The sequence below is a fragment of the Cryptomeria japonica genome, chromosome 8, assembly GCF_030272615.1.
Source record: "Cryptomeria japonica chromosome 8, Sugi_1.0, whole genome shotgun sequence".
NCBI classification, from domain to species: Eukaryota; Viridiplantae; Streptophyta; class Pinopsida; order Cupressales; family Cupressaceae; genus Cryptomeria; species Cryptomeria japonica.
Genome location: NC_081412.1, coordinates 350,157,542 through 350,176,216, shown reverse-complemented (window position 1 = coordinate 350,176,216; position 18,675 = coordinate 350,157,542). Strand labels below are relative to the sequence as shown.

Here is an 18,675-nt window from a genome sequence, read left to right as displayed (position 1 = left end):
TGGATTCTAGATGAGTTTCAAGGGGTAAGACATCAAGGATACCCTCTTTTGTAAAGAATGTAGATAGAAAGATTGAACTAGGAATGCATGTAAAGTGGGAAATATTCGCTTATAAACAGAGATAGGGATATGGTATGAAGCTGCGGACCTGGAATTAGCAGTAAAATGTCGAGACGGTGCTGTTATGCAAATTTGAGCGAAAGTTGACGGGACGATGGCGCCCGGCGTGCACACGGTCCTCCGAAAAATCCGCAAAACGAAGGTGGATCTGTTCGTCTATGCGAAGGTGTAATGTATGTAGTATGTAATGTGTTGTAAGTGATCTCCTCTTCAATGGTTGAATCCTTGTCTTGAATGCAACACTTAGCCTTGAATGGAGACTTAGAATGATCAATTGCTTGAAGGAATGCTTGAATGCTTGAATGCTTGAATATCGTTTTCGCCTCTTTTTCCATCTATGTCCTCCTCCCTTTTTGAGAGAGGAAATGTAGTTTATATACTTGTCAATTAGGGCTGATAGACTGATTTTCCCGACCTTAGGCCGACCAGGAAATGTTATTTTCCAATTTGCAATCATAAAGACCCGAGACCCAAAAGAGACCGGGCCCAAAAATAGGGCCAGGGACCAGGGCGCTGGGCACCATGGTCCTGGGGGACCAGGGCACTGGGCGCCATGGTCCCACCTCCAGGGACAGCAGGGTGCAAGGAGGATCAGGCCAGGGTGCTGAGAAATGCAATTTTTGATGTCATGAACAAGTTTCGGGGTCTCCATTCAGGTTCAGTGTTGCGTCGCCATCGTGGAGACCCAAATGCAATCGAAATTGCAAGTGTCGCAATTTTAGGACACTACAGGTATGAACATGTCATTCTTGTGATTATTCATATTTAAATTTTTTTGGTTGTGATGCATATGCTTTTATTTCTAAAGATTAGTGTTCTAAATTTACCCCAAATCCAATAAATATATTTTTGTTGACTATGGTGATGTAGTTAAGGGATAAAGATTGTGGGATCCCACTACTAACAAAATCATCATTAGCAAAGATGTTGCATTTGATGAATCTTCTCTCATAAAATCAAACATAGTAAAAGTTGCCATGAAACAAGAACAAGTACTGCAATATCAACAAGTTCAATTGGAAACTTATCCAACTACAAAAAATAGGGAACAAGAAGCTTTTGAAGATGAAGACGTGGATGCATAAAATGTGCAAGAAAATGTGGAAATACCACAACCATCTCTAAGGAGATCTACATTAGTCGAAAATCCTCCTAAAAGGTATGATGATTTTGTTTCATTTGTTGCTTTGATGTCTAATGATGGGGAACCGAGTTGTTGTCATGAAGCAATAGATGACACTGAAAATGCTAAATAGAAAATAACAATGAAACAAGAAATGGATGCCTTAGAGAACAATAAAACTTGGTACTTGTTAGAACTGCCAAAGGGTAGGAAATTTGTTGGTTGCAAATGGATCTACAAACTAAAGGGTGTTGACGATAAAATTGAAAAATACAAGGCAAGCCTAGTAGCAAAAGGATATTAGAAGAAGGTTTTTCATAATAAAATTTCACCAATGGTTAAGCTTGTTTCTTTTTGGTTTGCATTAACATTAGTTGCATTAGTTGATCTTGAATTAGAGCAACTCAATGTTAAAACAATGTGTTAAAAGGGTTTGTTTAAGATTGCAACAAACATTTTATTTGCAAACTCAAGAAATTATTGCATGGCTTGAAACAATCATTTTAACATTATTACAAGAAGTTTGATTCCTTTATAGTGAGCCAAAACTTTACAATAAGTGAATATACCCATTGTATTTACTTTAAAAGTTTGAAAAATAGTTTATTCATTATCTTGGTGTCATATGTTGATGATTTGCTTGTGGCTAGCAAAAGCATGGGTGAAATTAGCAATTTAAAGGCTCAATTGGCTTGGACATTTGACATGAAGGATCTAGAAAAAACAAAACAATTTTTAGGTGTAGAAATACACAAAGACAGGGAATGTGGTAACCTTTGATTATTATGACAAAAATATGTGGAGAAGATCCTCAAAGGATTTTGTATGAAAAATGTGAAAGTAATAAATATCCCTCAAGCTTCCCATTTTAAGCTTTCAAGTTTATGTCCTAGTAATAAAGAAGAAAAGAATTATATGTCTCATATACTATATGCTAATGTATTAGGAAGTTTAATGCATGTGATGGCATGTACAAAGCCAAATATTTCACATGCAATTGGTGTTGTAAGTAGAAACATGACAAATCCAAGCAAAAAGCATTGGGCAGCATTGAAATGGATGCTTCAAAATCTTAGAGGCACATGTGATTATTATATCACCTATGATGGTTGCATTGGTTTAGTGTGTGATTATGTTGATTCAGATTATATTATTAAATGCCATGTGTTCTTTTACCACTACGATTTCATTTATGGAGATAATCTTTAAGAGAAATGGGGAAAGCTATCTGTATGCTTCAACTGCTAGGCAATGTACATCAGCTTAAACATACCAATTAATATTGCTAGGCTCCCCAGCCAACCACATTTATTAAAAAAATGTGAAAATTTCATTTTTATTTAATTGCTTGACTATCCATTCCAGCACATTTATAAACAAAAAATATTATTTTGTTGAAAATAGACTCTCGTAGTAACTACTTTCTCATCCAATCACGGTTTATCTCTCTGCCTTACGAAGTAAATATAGCCTATATTTCTAGAGCCCATGTATTATACGAAAGATCTTTAAAATCATTCCAATTCGCTTTTAACTCGGTATATTTACAAAATGGCACGTGTATTCATTTAAGACAATTTCATTTATGGACAATCTGAAATAGATAGCTAAATAATGCGCACCATTTAATAACAAAGGTACTTGATCACCTTTAAGATACCAAATGATAAATATATGCTTCTATTTAGTTCCTGGGCGCTCCATTCTAGCCTATATATAAACAATTCTTTCTTTGTGAGAACTGTATTTGCATTGAATTGCTTGACTACTATTCCATCACATTTATACATAAAATTACTTTTTCTCGAAAACAAGTCTTGTGCTAATTGTTTTACCTCTTCAAATCAGGCTTTTTCACTGAATTGGGCATTAAAAATGCCTTTGTTTCTAGATGAATCACGTTTCATCTATGTTTTCTTTTAATCCGTAATTAGTATTGTCACTTCTGTTTTTAAACAATGAGTTAGGAAGAGAAAACTGCGGACATCATAAGCCATTTAATCTCGATTTATTCCTTAATGCCTTGTAGTATTGAAGAATTACCGCAGAAAGAATCATAATGACAACAACTACCTTTCCCTTTTAGCAGTTGACCACTCCAAGAAAGACAAAACAACAGAAAAAAATTGCTTATATTTGGATGGTAAAACAAAGATGAATTAGAGATCATGGGAGCAGACCATGTAATTTATTATAGATCCTTGAATTAATGTTCATTAATCGACCAGTTGAGAACATGTAGTAGAACATAAAAACTCATGAAACCTGAAAATCTATCTATAGTCAATGTGCCTGTCCCCAAAACAACTGGATATAGCAAAGTTGGATAAAATAACCAGATTCTTGATACAAATTGTGGCACACCCCTGTTTTATTATAAGAGTTTATATAGACACCATTTCAACACCAAGAATTTCTATCTAATAAATTGTGCTCAACCCCGGCTATCTAGTTCATATAATCATCATAAAAGTTAGAGGTTATCATTTAACTTTTCAACATTTGGAGTAGAATCTTCTATCATCTACACAAATCACATCAAATGTAAATCTAACTTGTTGTTTTGAACTGAAGTAGTCAATGAACTTGACGAATTCATGTTAAATGACTTTCTCAAATGTTTGCAACCATATGCAGATGATGGTTTCCACATGTAACCTCCGGCCAGCCTTAAATAACACACACTAAGCAACATATTAAGTTTAGAGAATGTCAGCCAACTCTGAGTGTTTAACACTTTTAAGTCTAAAAGTGAAAAGCTTAGTGCGTGTGATTTAAGCCATCCGGTAACGTGCTCATCTCCTAAATTTTACCTCTACCTTCTATATTCCTATTTCTGAGAAATGCCCAATCCATGAAAGTTTGTTCCTATTTCTGAGAAACCAAACTTCTGATGTAATATTATTTTTGCAAAACATGTGGCCAGAAGAATTTGTCTTCAAATCTTTACTTCTCTAAATGTCCTAGAATGTAACCCGTGTTTGGTGCATCCAGATGAATTTGCCTAAAAATTAAATTTCTTAGAAAATGACTCAAATGCATTTAACCATAAACATGATTGAGCATTTAAACAATTTTTTCACCAAAAGCCTAAGCCTAAACCATGCATTTTAACCATTTAGAATCTAGATCATATATAATCGAGACAATATGTAGAATTTTGATCACATATTAATTGGACAATGGTTCACATTATTATCCAGTTTCCAATTATAGAACTTATGCCAATGCTACAACTTCACCAGAACATAAAGCACACAGTAATCCCATTAATAAGACAAGAAGATGTGCAAGAGCAGGTACGCAATTATCACTTGACCCAAATAATACATTTCATTCAGAAAATAATTTTCAAAATGAAAGAATGGAAACGTTAAAACAGTACACCAAGGTCGCTTGATTGTGCTTTCAATAAGGATGGGGAAGTGGGAACCACCCAATGGAACAGGACCGTCCAAAATTGTAAAATTATGGCAGAATGTACAAAACGTTTCCTCTTAGTGAGCACCAGCTGTTCGTCTGAAAGAAGATAAGAAACCACTTGATGCTTTATCCTTCCTTCTATCATTCTCCTCTCCATCTTGTACCTGTACAAACATGTTTCCAGATGATCATGAAATGCCTTCTACAGTTTTCAGACATTTCATGCATAAACAAGCCTCATGTTGTTACCTCTTTGAGGGTATGCTGAAGAATCTCTGTGATTTCACAAAAGTCCGGCCTAAGTGTTGGATCTTGCTGCCAGCACTTATCTAGTAACTCTGCAAGTCTTGGATGTGTATTTTTAGGTATGGTAGGACGCAAACCCTGAGGTGCAGAGAAACATTTAAAAAAATCTCTATCCAGGCATAATCTTGAATGCAACTAATAAAAACCCATTATATAAATAACATCAAGCAATAACAAAAATTGATGGCTCATCATGAAGTATAGTCGAAAAAAAATTCCTACCACATACAAAAGTGACTCTCATTTTTTCAAGAAGATACTTCCCATGAAATCCTTGTTAGACTGAAGAAAATGTTTGTTCCTTAACTAATATAAAATACATTTATCAATAAGAAATGTCACCTCAGAACAGTTAAAAGTAAAACCTAAATAGCTAAGTAAAACCAAATAGTTAGTTATTTATGTTAATCTAGAAATGTTTCTTGAAATTGAACAAAAAACCCACAATGTCTTTAACGCTATATAGTCTTGCAATGCTCACTCCAAAGTGAGAAGGGATTCAAGCAATGAGCTTTAACTTGCATTCGTAGTCAATATATATTTCTTTGAGCTGACTCTGCTCTGCACACTAAACATATGCATATACTCTCTCTATATGTCCTTCATTTAAGCCCACCATCCCTGTATGGGTCCAAAATGCGTCCTGGTTCATCTCAGGTATGCCCAAGGTATTGCTCGGACACCTTGGGTTCTCTGTGGGTTGTGCCCTAGCAGTACCTAGGCATAACTATGGCCCGCAGGGCTCAAAAAACTCACAAAGATGCATTTTTTTTAAAACAACTCTCCCAAAAGATTTTGATTGTCCTAAGGTGTGGGCATAACAAAGTTTTCACCTCATTTGCTAAACACAAAAGGTCAATACTCCATTATTTTTCCTCCAAGCTACCATTGTTGGTTTTTGAAGGTTGATACATTTGTTTTTCAAAGGTGAGGGTTATGGGATACTTAAACCTACACTAACAGGGGAGAAATAGCTGCACAAACAATATTTAACCATCAAAAGTGAGTAAATCTCTCATATTTTAAAGTTTTAGATTAAAAAATTTGAAGATTTTTCATGTTTTTTCTTTTCAATTTTTTTGGTAAGTTTTGAATATTTTTTGAACTTCTTATGCATAATAAGGGGTTATAATATTGATTTTATTTTTTAAATTATGTTATAGAGTTGTTAATTTGTAATGTTTTTTTTGTTTTAGGTTCATAAATGGCTGGTAGTTTTAATTTAGTTGCCCTAAATGCAAAGAGTTCATTTAAATTTGATTCATCATCACCTCTTTGGAGACAAATGATAATGATTGAACAACTTCCTAGTGGTGGGGGTGATCTTTGGCATTGTAGCCAATGTGCGAAAAAAGTATAAGAGCTTGTACTCTTGAGTGAAAGCTCACTTGTGCACTATTCCTTTACAAGGAATAAGAGTTTGTCCTAGGCCAAACAAAAAAAGGTTGTCAAAGTATCAACTTTGGCTTATATTAAAGAACAAAAGCGTGTCAACATAGCAAGTAATAAATAAAAGACTCTTGTACATTCTCTTGTCAAGAAAAGTTTGCAAAAACCTCCTACTGGCTTATCACAACTAGTTGACCCACATTTTCATGCCAATGCCGCCGTCTTCGAGAGATGAGAATGTTTTGGCTTCACATAAAAGGGGCCCATTGGAGAAGGCCATCAAGAATTAAGCAAGGAAGATTGCATATCAAAGCATTGCTTGTTGCATTTATGGCAATGGGCTTCCTTTCAACCTCATTAGATCACCATATTGGCAGGATATAATGACAACCATTTCAAATACACCTTCTACTTGGGTATGAAAAGATGTGAACCACCTTATTGGTGAAGAAGAAAATAGAGGCATCATTGAGAGCAATCAAGGATATATCGCTTGAAATAGGTGTCTCCATTTTAGATGGATGCTAAGATTGCAAAAATAGACCATTGATTGATGGTAGATCAAGGTTACTGATAGACACATCTTTGAACCCCCAGGATGCGTCCTTGAGACAAGGACACGTCTTCAATACCCGATATGTCCCTTGAGATGGGTAGATTAGTAGGGTGCGGAAGACCAACATCTCCTACTAAATATTTGACGTCTTCAGCAAAAAAATAGGGTACAACATGAGTGAAAAAAAGGTTGCAATGCATACAGTATTAAACATGGGGCATAAAGAAAAAACACAACTATAGAAGGGCCTTCAACACTAGTAATGAGCATCCAACGCTGCAATAGAGCTCCTTTAAAATACAAATAGCCGAGAGGCAAGGGTTATGCATTTTATTTTTAAACGCATTTCAATTTGTTGTGGGTTTGATTTGCTCCGACCCACAACTGAGCTCCTTCAATTTTTTATTATATTCTTTTTCAAGTTTTCTTTATTTTATTTTATTTTACCTCTTTTATGTCTTTTTTAAATTTCTAAATTATAAAGACTGAAACTAAGATACCTTGGAAAAATCTCAACTTGAAGCATAAATCCCTAGTAAGTAGTAAGAGTCTAATATAAAACCTGAACCTTGCAATAATAGTACAAAAGCTGCAAACATAATATCAATATGAAAATTTTAATGCTCACTCATATATCCTAATTGGTCTAGATTAAATTTATAGTTATACCTGTTAGCAATGTTAAACTATTTTATTTAAATTTCTCTGCCACCATTGACTTGTTATATCAATCTAGCCTCAATTTACTGTGAATAAACACATGTAAATTGGCCATTTACCTGAATATAATTCACACTCCACCCTTAACAAGAATGTCAGGTAAAGGAAAAATTAGTGCAAAAATTATCAGACCTGTTGCTAATATGCAAACAATTAGTGCAAAAATTATTATAGACCTACTGCTAATATTTTTTTCATTTTTTTGTGCAAAATGTTAGGTGGGGGAAAACAAGGCTTGTACCCCTTGTGGAAGTATGTTGACCGTGTTCAGGGGCATAAAGGTATAGGTGGACAGCCATGATCAAATGTAAGTTTTGTCCAATGGCATGGCAAGGTACTTACATGAGGGTGAAGGTTCATTTCCTTCACATACCTGGAAAAGGTGTCGATCCTTGTCCAAATGAGGCAAAACGATATGAGGCTTTGAGGGATCAAGAAAAGGGCTAATGGGAAAGTTTATAATATGAGCTCCTCTCATGCTTCGACAATAGGGGCAACTGCTGCAACACATGATCAAAATAGAGAGACAGAGGCAGATGTGTCTTCTAGAAATGTAACAGCGAACAGTCACAATAGATTGCATATTGGCAGCTCAAACTCCATTGGAAGGCTATTTGATGTGCAAAGTTGAGAAGCAGTTGATGCAGCAATTGCACGCTTCTTTTATGCAAATGGAATACAGTTTAATGTTGATCTCTCACCTTTCTAAAGAGAGAAGAGATGGTCCAAGCTATCAATGATGGACCAATTGGGTATAAACCACTTGGATCTGAAAGGCTTAGCACTACTCTAATTGATAAAGAAAATATTCAATTAAAGCAACAAACTGCATCAATGAAAAGAGTGTGGTCTACATAATGATGCAGTATTGTGATGGATGGGTGGACAGATGCTAGAAATCATCCACTACCTAATGTCATGATGACATGCAGCAAAAGGCCTTAGTTTTTGTAGGCAATATCGTTCAAGGCAAGAAAAAAATGCAGAATTTCTTCATGACCAGCTATGTGACAGTATTGAGGAGGTGGGGGCAACACGTAGCCCAAGTTGTTACCGATGTTGGCTCTGTTTGTAAAGCAAAGGGTATAATGGTGCAAAAAAAAATATAAGCATATATTTTATCAAAGACGCTATTAATTGTAAATTTGCCAAGGTAGAACTTCTGAAAACATCTTGATACAGGTTTGCTTCTTACTTACTTTATTCTTCTTGACCATCTTTGTGAAGTCAAAGAAGCTTCGAGTTCCACAATTGTTAGTGATGCATGGGCAGCTTGGAGACAATCTACATCAGATACTGCAATTGAGGTGAGAGCTTTGGTCCTTGATGACCGTTCTTGGGCTGATATGTAAGGTGATTAAATTTTTAGACTCAGACAAGCCATGTTTGGGTGAAGTTTATGAAGAAATAGACTCCATGTGTGAGAGTCAAGAAAATAATAGATGCAAAAGATCTTTCTTTATATCCTTTGATAGAAGAAAAGTTACATGGAAGATGGAACAAACTTAACACACTACTTCATTGTGTTGCCTCTGCCTTAGCATAATACACAAGAGACCAATAAGAGGGCTTCACATGAGGATAGAGAGGTAACGAAGGGATTTTGGGCTGCACTAAAAAAGATTTATGGTTGAGGTGAGGATGCCTCAATTATAAGGAGTCAATGGAATAAGTTTTCACATGGGAAAGGTGATTTTGCTTCAATGAAAGCTTTATATGATATGCGAGCAAAGAAAGACCCTTTAAAGTGGTGGTGAAACCCTTGAATTACGATGACTTGCAATCAAAATGTTCTCACAAGCAGCTAGCTCTTCATCTTGTGAGAGAAATTGGAGTACTTATGGTTTTATTCATTCACTAAAGATGAACCGATTAGGGTCAAAGGAAGAAAAGAAATTGGTCTACATTCATAGCTCACTTCATCTTCTCTCTCATGTTGATCCTGGGTACATGGAAGGTCCTTCAACAAAATGGGACCAAATTGCACTTGATGCAGAAGTTGCAGCCATAGGGGACAAGGTGGTTGAACTAAATGGCGTAATGAATTGCCCCTAGTTTTAATACCATCAGTGCAACCTAAGTTAAAGAGTGATGAGCATCTGGAGAGCATCCTAGCTAAAGACCTTGATATGGATAATCAAAAGATAGAAGAGTAGACAGATTTCTGATTTTTGTTTTTGTTTGTGTATTAGCATCAAACTATCAATATTTTTGGATATCAACATGTAATGATAATCTAATATGAAACGTGTAGTGTGAGTTTTGAACTCTTTGACACAATGACATTTGACATTTGTGTATTTAAACTTTAAAGTTAATGTTAAACTTTACCACTGTTCCTGTTTTCAAAGTTCTATCATCTATGTCGACATTTTTTGGAAATTATTGAATTATATTAAAAAACATTGTCTCCAAGTACCCTCGTCTTCTATTTTTAAAAATTTGTCGTACTAGTATCGGTACCAATCTTCAAGTATTCCCGACTCTTGGTAACCTTGGTTTTTACTTCTAAAAATCATGACTGTGTAAATCGCATTTTTTTTTATGGTGAGGTTTTTGCAAGTTGCGTTCCAAACAGTTGAAATCGAGGTATGATAAAAAATTTGTCGATGTTTTTAATTTTTTTTCAGTGTTTCATGGAAACGCGTCCCCCCCCTGTTGACCTGTGTTTCCAGGACAAGGAAACGAGGACGTGGCCTCTCCCGCTGTCCCACCACCGCCACCAGTGCTCTGCCGGAGACAGGGAAATGTCTCTACGTCTCCTTGGGGAGATGCCTAGGCGTTTCTCAAGGGGCGGGGAGATGTCCAGATGTCTCCCATCGCCCAACCATAAAAAGGCACAATTTTTTTTTAATTTAAAAAAAGAGAGTTATTTTTGGGGGTTGGGGGGTAACCCTAATTTGACGTGGGCCCCACCTCTTCCCCCAAAACAACACAAAACCACCACATTTGATGATTTTGCTCACATTTTCTAAGTCTGATTTTTTTTTCCAGCAAGCTGAAGAGGAAGAAAAACTTGGAGAAGTTTGGTTGGAGTGAAAAGAGTGAGTGCAAGTGTGAGAGGACTGAGAAGGAGCAAGAAGAGGAGGAAGAAGATTCTACAACATTTTGGAGAGATTTTTCAAGCACAAGGTAGGGTTTTTCTTGTTTTATTTTCTGATTTTCAATTCTTTGTTTGTTTAAACTTGTTTTGCTTTTATTCATCTCAAAATCAGATTTGATGTTGAATCTTGAGGGCAATCATTCATCATTTTGCCCTCAAGATTCAACATCAAATTTTTATTTTAAATAATTTAAATTATAAATTGTAAATTTTGTTTTCAAAATTAAAATTTCAAATTTGTATTTCAAATCGTTAAACTAGGCTGAATTTATTTTTATTTTTATTTTGTGAAATGCAGTGTCACTATCACAATGAGCTTGCATGACATGAGTGAGGATGAGATGGAAATCCATTCTCATAGTGAAAATGATTCAGAATTTGAACGTAAGGATGAGGGGGGTGACCATGGCGCTGATCTTGGAGCCCAATCTAGTTCCATGGCAAGTGCACCAACTAGTACAGGTTGCGCTTCAGAGTTGTTGGCACAGTATTCTAGGGGTGCTTATGATCCTAAATCTCCTCTAAGACAGTTTTCTTCAAGAGTACAAGGCACATCACGTATAGGTGGGGGAACAAGGAAGTGGCATTGCAATATTTGTGGGGTTGGATGGTTTGGTAGCATCACTAGAGTGAATGCACACTTCTTTTTTTGGAAAGGAAAAGGTGTGGACCATTGTAAGTTTTTGGAAAAACCTAAAAATATAGAGTACAGAATTGAGATGAACAAGCTTTGGGGCATTCCAGATGATAGAGAAGTTTCAGTCCCTACTACTTTGTCTAGGGCAGCCCTTCAACAGAGCTAGCAAGTGCAACATACTTCTCATACATCGCAAACAAGAGGAATGATGTCTAGACTTTCACCCACTTCCACTTCTAGTGCCATGCCCCAATCACGAGAGGCTAAGGGGACAAGGAAACACAAGATGCAGAGTAACCCCATAGCTGATTTGTTTAATGTGCAACTAAAGGATGAAATCGATGGGTCCATTGGCAGGTTCTTCTTTGCCAATGGCATCCCATTCCATGTTGCACGGTCTCCTTATTATAAGGAGATGATGTTTATGGTGGCTAAGGAAGGACCATCATATGTGCCACCAAGTGAGATGAAATTGAGGACCTAGATCTTGGATAAGAGCTATTCCAAGATCAATAGTTTGATGGAGAAGATGAAGGCATGTTGGGTGGCATCTGGGTGCAGCATAGTTATGGATGGGTGGATGGATATTAGCAATCGTCCACTCATCAACATCATGGTCACATGTGTAGAGGGCCCATACTTCCTTCGAGTAGTTGATTGTACAGGGCATCACAAAGATGTTGATTTTCAGTTTCAAGTCCTCAAGGAGGCTATTGAGGAGGTTGGGCCACAAAATGTGGTCCAAGTAGTGACAAATGCAACCCATGTGTGTAGAGCAGCAGGGAAACTCATTGAGGCAGCCTATAGACATATTTGGTGGACCCCATGTTGTGTGCATGCCATGAACAATGCACTCAAGGACATGGGGAAGATTGATTGGATTAGAGTGGTCAGCGACGCGAGATGTGCAGATGTTTATCTGCAACCACCACACTTTACATGAACTCTTTAGGACCTTCGCAAAGGAGTTCTTGAAACCAGTTGAGACCAGATATGCATCCTATTTCATTCTCTTGGAGAGAATGATTGAGTTGCAAGAGGCATTGCAACTCATGGTTATGACTACAAAGTGGAATAGGTGGGCCAAGGCCAAGACGGAGCAAGGGAGAAGGGTGAAGGAGATAGTGAAGAGTGATGTGTTTGGGACTGATGCAAAATACATCATCTCCATTTCTCCAGTATTCTAGGTCATCAAATATGGGGATGGGGATGCACCTAACCTTGGAGAGGTGTATGAGTGCATCGACTCTATGCTTGACCACATGAGGGTGGTTGTGCGAGTGAAGGACCCCACTCTAGCATTCTACAATGAGCACATTTGGCCAATCATTCAACGCAAATGGGACAAGTTGAACACTCATTTGCATATGGATGCCTATGCCTTGAACCCTAAGTGGTACAAGGCTAGACCGGGTAGAGTGACACCGATTCGGGATGTGAGGTGAAGGTGGGGTACTTTAGGTGCATAGAGAAGATGTATGATTCTAGAGATGCCGGCATAATTCGCAGAGTGGGGAAGATTTGCCACTCTTAGACGCTATTCAAATGCGGCAAAGATGGATATAGAAAGTTAGAAACTATGGCACAAGAGGACCCACTTTTGTAGTGGAATTGTCATGACCTAAAATCTTTGACCACCATTCTAGCTATCTGTATGCTATCCCAGATTTCCAGTTCTTAAGCTGCTGAGAGGAACTGGTCTACATAAGCTTCATCCACTCTCTTAAGAGGAACATACTTACCTCTAAGAGGAGCAAAGAAGCTTGTGGTTGTACATAGTGCTTTGCGTCTCATGAACCGCAAGACACTTGTGTACAAGGAGAGTCCAGCGACACAATGGGATGCCAAAGGAGCCATCACGGATTGATGAGGATGATCCTACCACTTCAGATGCAGGGCTGGTTGGTGTGAGCTTGAAGCATATTGACTGTGGGGAATCAAGCAGTTCCAGGGATGAGGAGTTTGCACTTGCAAATGATTAGAAGCCTCCCTTCACCACATTTTGAGTTTTGACATTTTGGCATTTTGTCTTTTGTAATGCTATTGCTATTTGCTACTCATTGTAATGATGTATCATGTAATCATCTTTATAGACTTTATGATATCACATATTAGATATTCATATTTTCAATATAATAGGAATCTCCAATTTGACAATTTCATTTGTCAAATTTTATTTAGCAATTAGCATTCAGGAAATCTTCGTATTTAGATTTAGTAATTCAAATTTTTCTATTTAGTATTTTACTAATTTCCTATAGTTTCATTTGAAATGTAATTCTTATACTGTTATACATCTTTTCACAACTAGTTTTTCAAGTACTGCATGTATATGTATAACTATATCAGCACCACCACCCGCCCCCCCACTCACCCCCCCCTTCCGCCGTCCCCAAACTTAGGCCCTTTGTCCCCCCATCCCCGAATCCCCAATGGTCGTGGAACATTGGTTTTTTTATAGTTGTAGATTCAACTAGGGTTTCTTGTGCATGCTGTGAAAAAGGCATAAAGACTACAAGTTTGTTTTTTGTTGTGGAGAAGCACCCAATCTATGACATACAATGATTGGAGGCATTAGGGTTTGAAAATTTTCAATTTTATTAAATTTTTGGAAATAGAAATCTCACTAGATAAATATTATGGTTTCAACTTCCACACCTGGAAAGAAAATTTCAAATTCAATTGATGCACAAGACCCTACGAGAAATAGTGAATGGAAATGAGAACCTTCCTACAAATGCTAGTAAAAAACTAGAATGGCAAAGCAAAGATAACAAAGCCAAAGCTCTCATTGGTCTTGCTCTCTCCAATGATAAGTTACATCATGTAGATTTGGCAAAACCATCTAAAGAAATTTGGGAGAATTTGAATACGCTATTTGGTGCAACAATGGTTAATGCAAAATTCTCTTTAGAGCTTCAACTTTTCAAGTTCAAGATAACTGATAGAGTCACTATGTCAAGCCATGTGAACAATCTAAGGTCTCTTCTTCAACAACTAGTAGAGGGTGGATGACGAGGATGCTAAAACTATTCTACTAAACATTTTATCTTCAAAATTCAGCAATGCCATCTTTACTTGTAGTCAGCTTTCTTCTAAAAGTTTGGAAGATATAATTTCAGCTCTCCTAGCTGAAGAAAAGAGAACTATTGCAAGCGATACAATAGATGATCCTTAAACTAAGGTAGCAATATACTTAAATAATAGATCTGATAACGAAAAAAAGCGAGACAAAATGCTACAATTGCAAGAAAATGGACCATGGTTTGAACTATAGACTTTGAGAAAATGATGTTCTCAAAGGAGCTAATGTAGCCATTCTTGCAGTCCTCTGGATGTTGACAATGGTGAAGGTGAAGTTGTTTTTCATGCATTTTAATGAAGTCTAGTTCTTTGAAGACAAGTAGGAAACCAGTATAGACAAAGCTCAAAATGGATGGCTTCCTAGTTATCTTGGGAGTTTGCGGATCTTGGGAATCATACGCTTACGAGTGATGAAGCTTTGGGAGTATAGCTCAGCATGGATTGTTGTCCAATGGTTTGGGAGATCTGTAATTTGGGAGTTCGGGGAGGTGAATATCTGGGAAATTAGGAATTCAACTCAAGAGCTACACCTTTACAAATATTTGAGGTAGCTTGATGGAGTGCTACCTAGTTTAAGGTCTTTTTTCATAGAAAAGCTTCTGAAGAATGGCAAATTCATGATTCAAGGTGTTTTTAGTTTGATATGTATTGTTTTAAGCAAATTAAGCCTTAAGTGAGGGTATCACAATAATATTAAATAATTATTAGAAGATAAATCTTAAAGTTGTAATAAAGAAACCTTAATGGCAAGTGTTTTTTTTCTTTTTTGAAGTTTGCTAATTTTAGCGTTGAGTGAGTCGTGTCATGTTTATCATTTTGCATAGTTTCATCTTCCACTCTTTATATAACGATATGAACCTCTTTGTAATTGTATCTAGTCATTTAATAGAATATTAAAATATCCTGTTCTACTATTTTTTACAATATAACCATAGGGAAATCTAACAAGTGCAGACTTTTAGAGTTGGAAAGAGATAACAAACCCTTTCGACAAAATCAAATGTTGAAGGAAAAGAAAATTGAATTATAGATCCATGCAAACTTTCTTGTAGGCATGTTGGAAAAGGTGCAAGAATGTTGCAAGCCAAGGATGAAAGGTTTGCAAGAATCCAAGATGTTGGTGAAGGAGGACAGAGCAAAAGTGAATTCTCTAAGAGAAATGCAAAACCCAAACAAAGGTGTTGATAGCTAGCACTGCTTCAAACATAGTTTGTTTGCTCTCAAGAGGGAAATTTGAGGCTCCAAAGAATATGGGATAGCAGCTGCAAGGTAGCGAAGGCTGCAAAGAGTTCCATGACCATGTCATGTTCCCCCCTTGATCATTATTTATATCTTAAATGAAACAATTACTATTATTAATTAATATATTTATCAACGAATGATTATTTGGAATTATTAACTATTTATTTATTTATTAAATATTATTATTTAACTAATATTTATTTAAATAAAATACTAATATTCTTGAAATATTCAAATCAAATAAATTAATATTATATTATAATCATTTGAAAATACTATAAAGGAATATTACATATTAATAACTTAATGATATTAATAATAAAACAATCATTAATGAAACAATAATATCTGTAATATCCCTACACCTAAATATTAATCCACTAAATTAATTTAATGATCAATTTAAATTAATTTAAGACTAAGGAGAATCCAATGGAGTTTTAGAGTTAAGGTCTTAACAAATCCTCATCCAATTAATGGCTTAGAAACACATAAAGGAATGCGATTAACATTCATGAGGAGCCACGAACAAAGAAAGGATATGTCTATTCCAAGTGAAGTAATGACACCGATCTACTTTATGAGATATTTAATTAATCCATACTCAATCAGAAATGGGGGGGATCAGGTCTTGTCTTTTATTTGTATCCTAACGGATCTGCTCTCTTGAGCGATCATTGCCTTTGGCAGTCCGGTTGGAAGGATATCTAAGAATAGGAGATAAAGGATATACGGCAGGGAATAGGAGAGAGTATCAGATCAGATATGATCTATTATTAAGTTACAGGTAGTAACATCCTTGTTCTCAGTAGTATGCATAGGGGATATGCTTAATACGTATGCCTAATATATGAAGCCTGATAATGTCTGAATGCAGATAATATTAACATAGACTGCAATACGTATGAGTCATGTTTAATTTTATATATAATGGCAGACCAGATCTGATGCATGTCAGATCTGTCTACCTTTACAGTCACAAATATACTAATAACTAATATTTTAAGTCAGCAGTGGTAATAATCATAGATGAAAAAATCTGCAAAAAATCGTTTAACTCCCGATTTATCCCGAGTCATTTATGGCAACTATTTAATCTGCAAAAAACTCTTGGGCGATTTTTTGAAAAAATCAAGGGCGATTTATTGGAAAAAATCACAAAAAAATTGGGGGAAAAACTCAAGTAAATCTGTTATATTGATTTGTTGGGTATTCTTTTACTGAACACTAGCATCCAATTGATGACATAACCTTGCACCTCACCATTTGCGAATCAATTAGTGTAACTGTGGACCTATCCATAACAAGTTAAAAATAGGTGCCTTCAAGGGATGTGGCATCTTTATGGGAAGAATGTGAATCCTTTGGGTGTATGTGTGAGGAAAACTTCAGTATGGTGTTTTTGCATGATATGGTAGTTTCATATGGAAGTCTCATGCTTCTTGAACCATGTTCTTGAAGCTGAAGGTATGTTGTGAAGGCCAACAAAGTTCATCAATGTGTATGAGATGAGCTGAAAATTTGAAAGGTTTTGTGTGCACATGCCAATGCTAGCTATTGAACAAAGTATTTATTTTATGGAAGATGTGAAGTAGAGGATAACTTTAATTCTACAGAAAGGAGATTCAAGGAATGGAAATCCTCTATAATATGTATTGAACTCAAATTCATTTAGAGGTTGCACTTATTTTTTGGTATATGATATGTATTTAACTCAAACTTTGATTTATATATGATGGAAATCAGTAATATGTTCTACAAATTCAGTGTATATGTGTGTTTTTCAAGAATATTTTAAGAATTATATATTTTCAAATGTTCAATAAATTTGCCTAGTTTTTGCCAATTTTTTCCCGATTTTTTGCCAAGTCCCAAGTTTTCAAAAAATTTGGGCCAAAAGAGTTATTGTCGAGTAAGAGTTTTTCATCTTTGGTATTAATAATTTATACAACAGGTAATTAGTAAATACATTAATAATTGATAATATAATTTTTATTTATTTATTTATTTATGTATATAAATGTATATAGAGGAAAATTACATGAATATATGCATAAGAGAATAAATTAGTAATTCATTATGAAGATTAAAGGTAGCCAGTACTTAACCAGATTTATAGTGATATAAATACATCAAAATAAATAAATGAATTCATCACACAGAACATGACCACCAATTAATTTAATACATCAAATAAGAGTTTATCAATTATACAAATCAGAGGTTCATAAATGAAAATTGATAAATAGAATGTTCTAAACTGTCCTGTCCTAAACCATAATCAATTTTGTATTTCATGTTTCCCCAAGGGAGATGGGTGCTGCTAGGGAAGGGCAGAATAAAAGCACTTTAATAGGAAGCCCCAAGGGTGAAAGGACTCCTCCTGAAATCTGGGCTGCAGGCACCAAGGGTGAATGGACTGAGTCCCGGTAATCTGGGTTACATTAGAAGGTGATGTCAAGCACCCCAAGCAGCCAAGCCCTCTTCTAGGAATAGGGTCAAATTGGTTTGGGTTTAGGCATGGTTTTTAATGGCATCATAAGTTATATTACAAAGAATTAGTTAGTTATGCTCAATTAATAGTGATAGAAGGTAGTAACATAGATGTGGCTCTTGGGAATTGACAGTTTATAAATAGGGGACATTACAAATGGTATCAGAGCTTTGATGCCGCCATCTTGCAGGGTAAAAGATGAAACAAGAAAATCTTCTAGTCAATAAGAAGGAATCTATCAATGCTTATGGGTATACCTTGTGTATGTTTAATGTCTTCATATATATGTGTATGCTTCATGTGTGGTTCTACTTTGGGTTGATCTAGAATAAGAGAATAACTAGAGTGAATCCAATGATATGAATTTATTGATGCCTCGTGCTTTACGTGTGTGTCATGTATTTATTGCTTCACCCTTGACATATATACTTCATGCCTTACATGCATACATGCCTTATTAACGATCCATGCCTTGAGT

The 18,675-nt window shown here is 35.9% G+C and overlaps 1 protein-coding gene across 1 annotated transcript in view; it reads right to left on the bottom strand.

Moving 5' to 3' along the window:
* Positions 1 to 4,394: 4,394 nt before the first annotated feature.
* LOC131045345 (serine/threonine-protein kinase STY46) overlaps positions 4,395 to 18,675 on the bottom strand; it is a 261,615-nt gene continuing 247,334 nt past the window's right edge. The window contains exons 15-16 of the mRNA XM_057978929.2: positions 4,916 to 5,050; positions 4,395 to 4,830 (exon numbers count right to left, since the gene is read on the bottom strand). Of these exons, the coding sequence (XP_057834912.1) occupies positions 4,741 to 4,830; positions 4,916 to 5,050 (225 nt within the window). The 3' untranslated portion in view covers positions 4,395 to 4,740. The remainder of the gene's footprint in view (positions 4,831 to 4,915; positions 5,051 to 18,675) is intronic.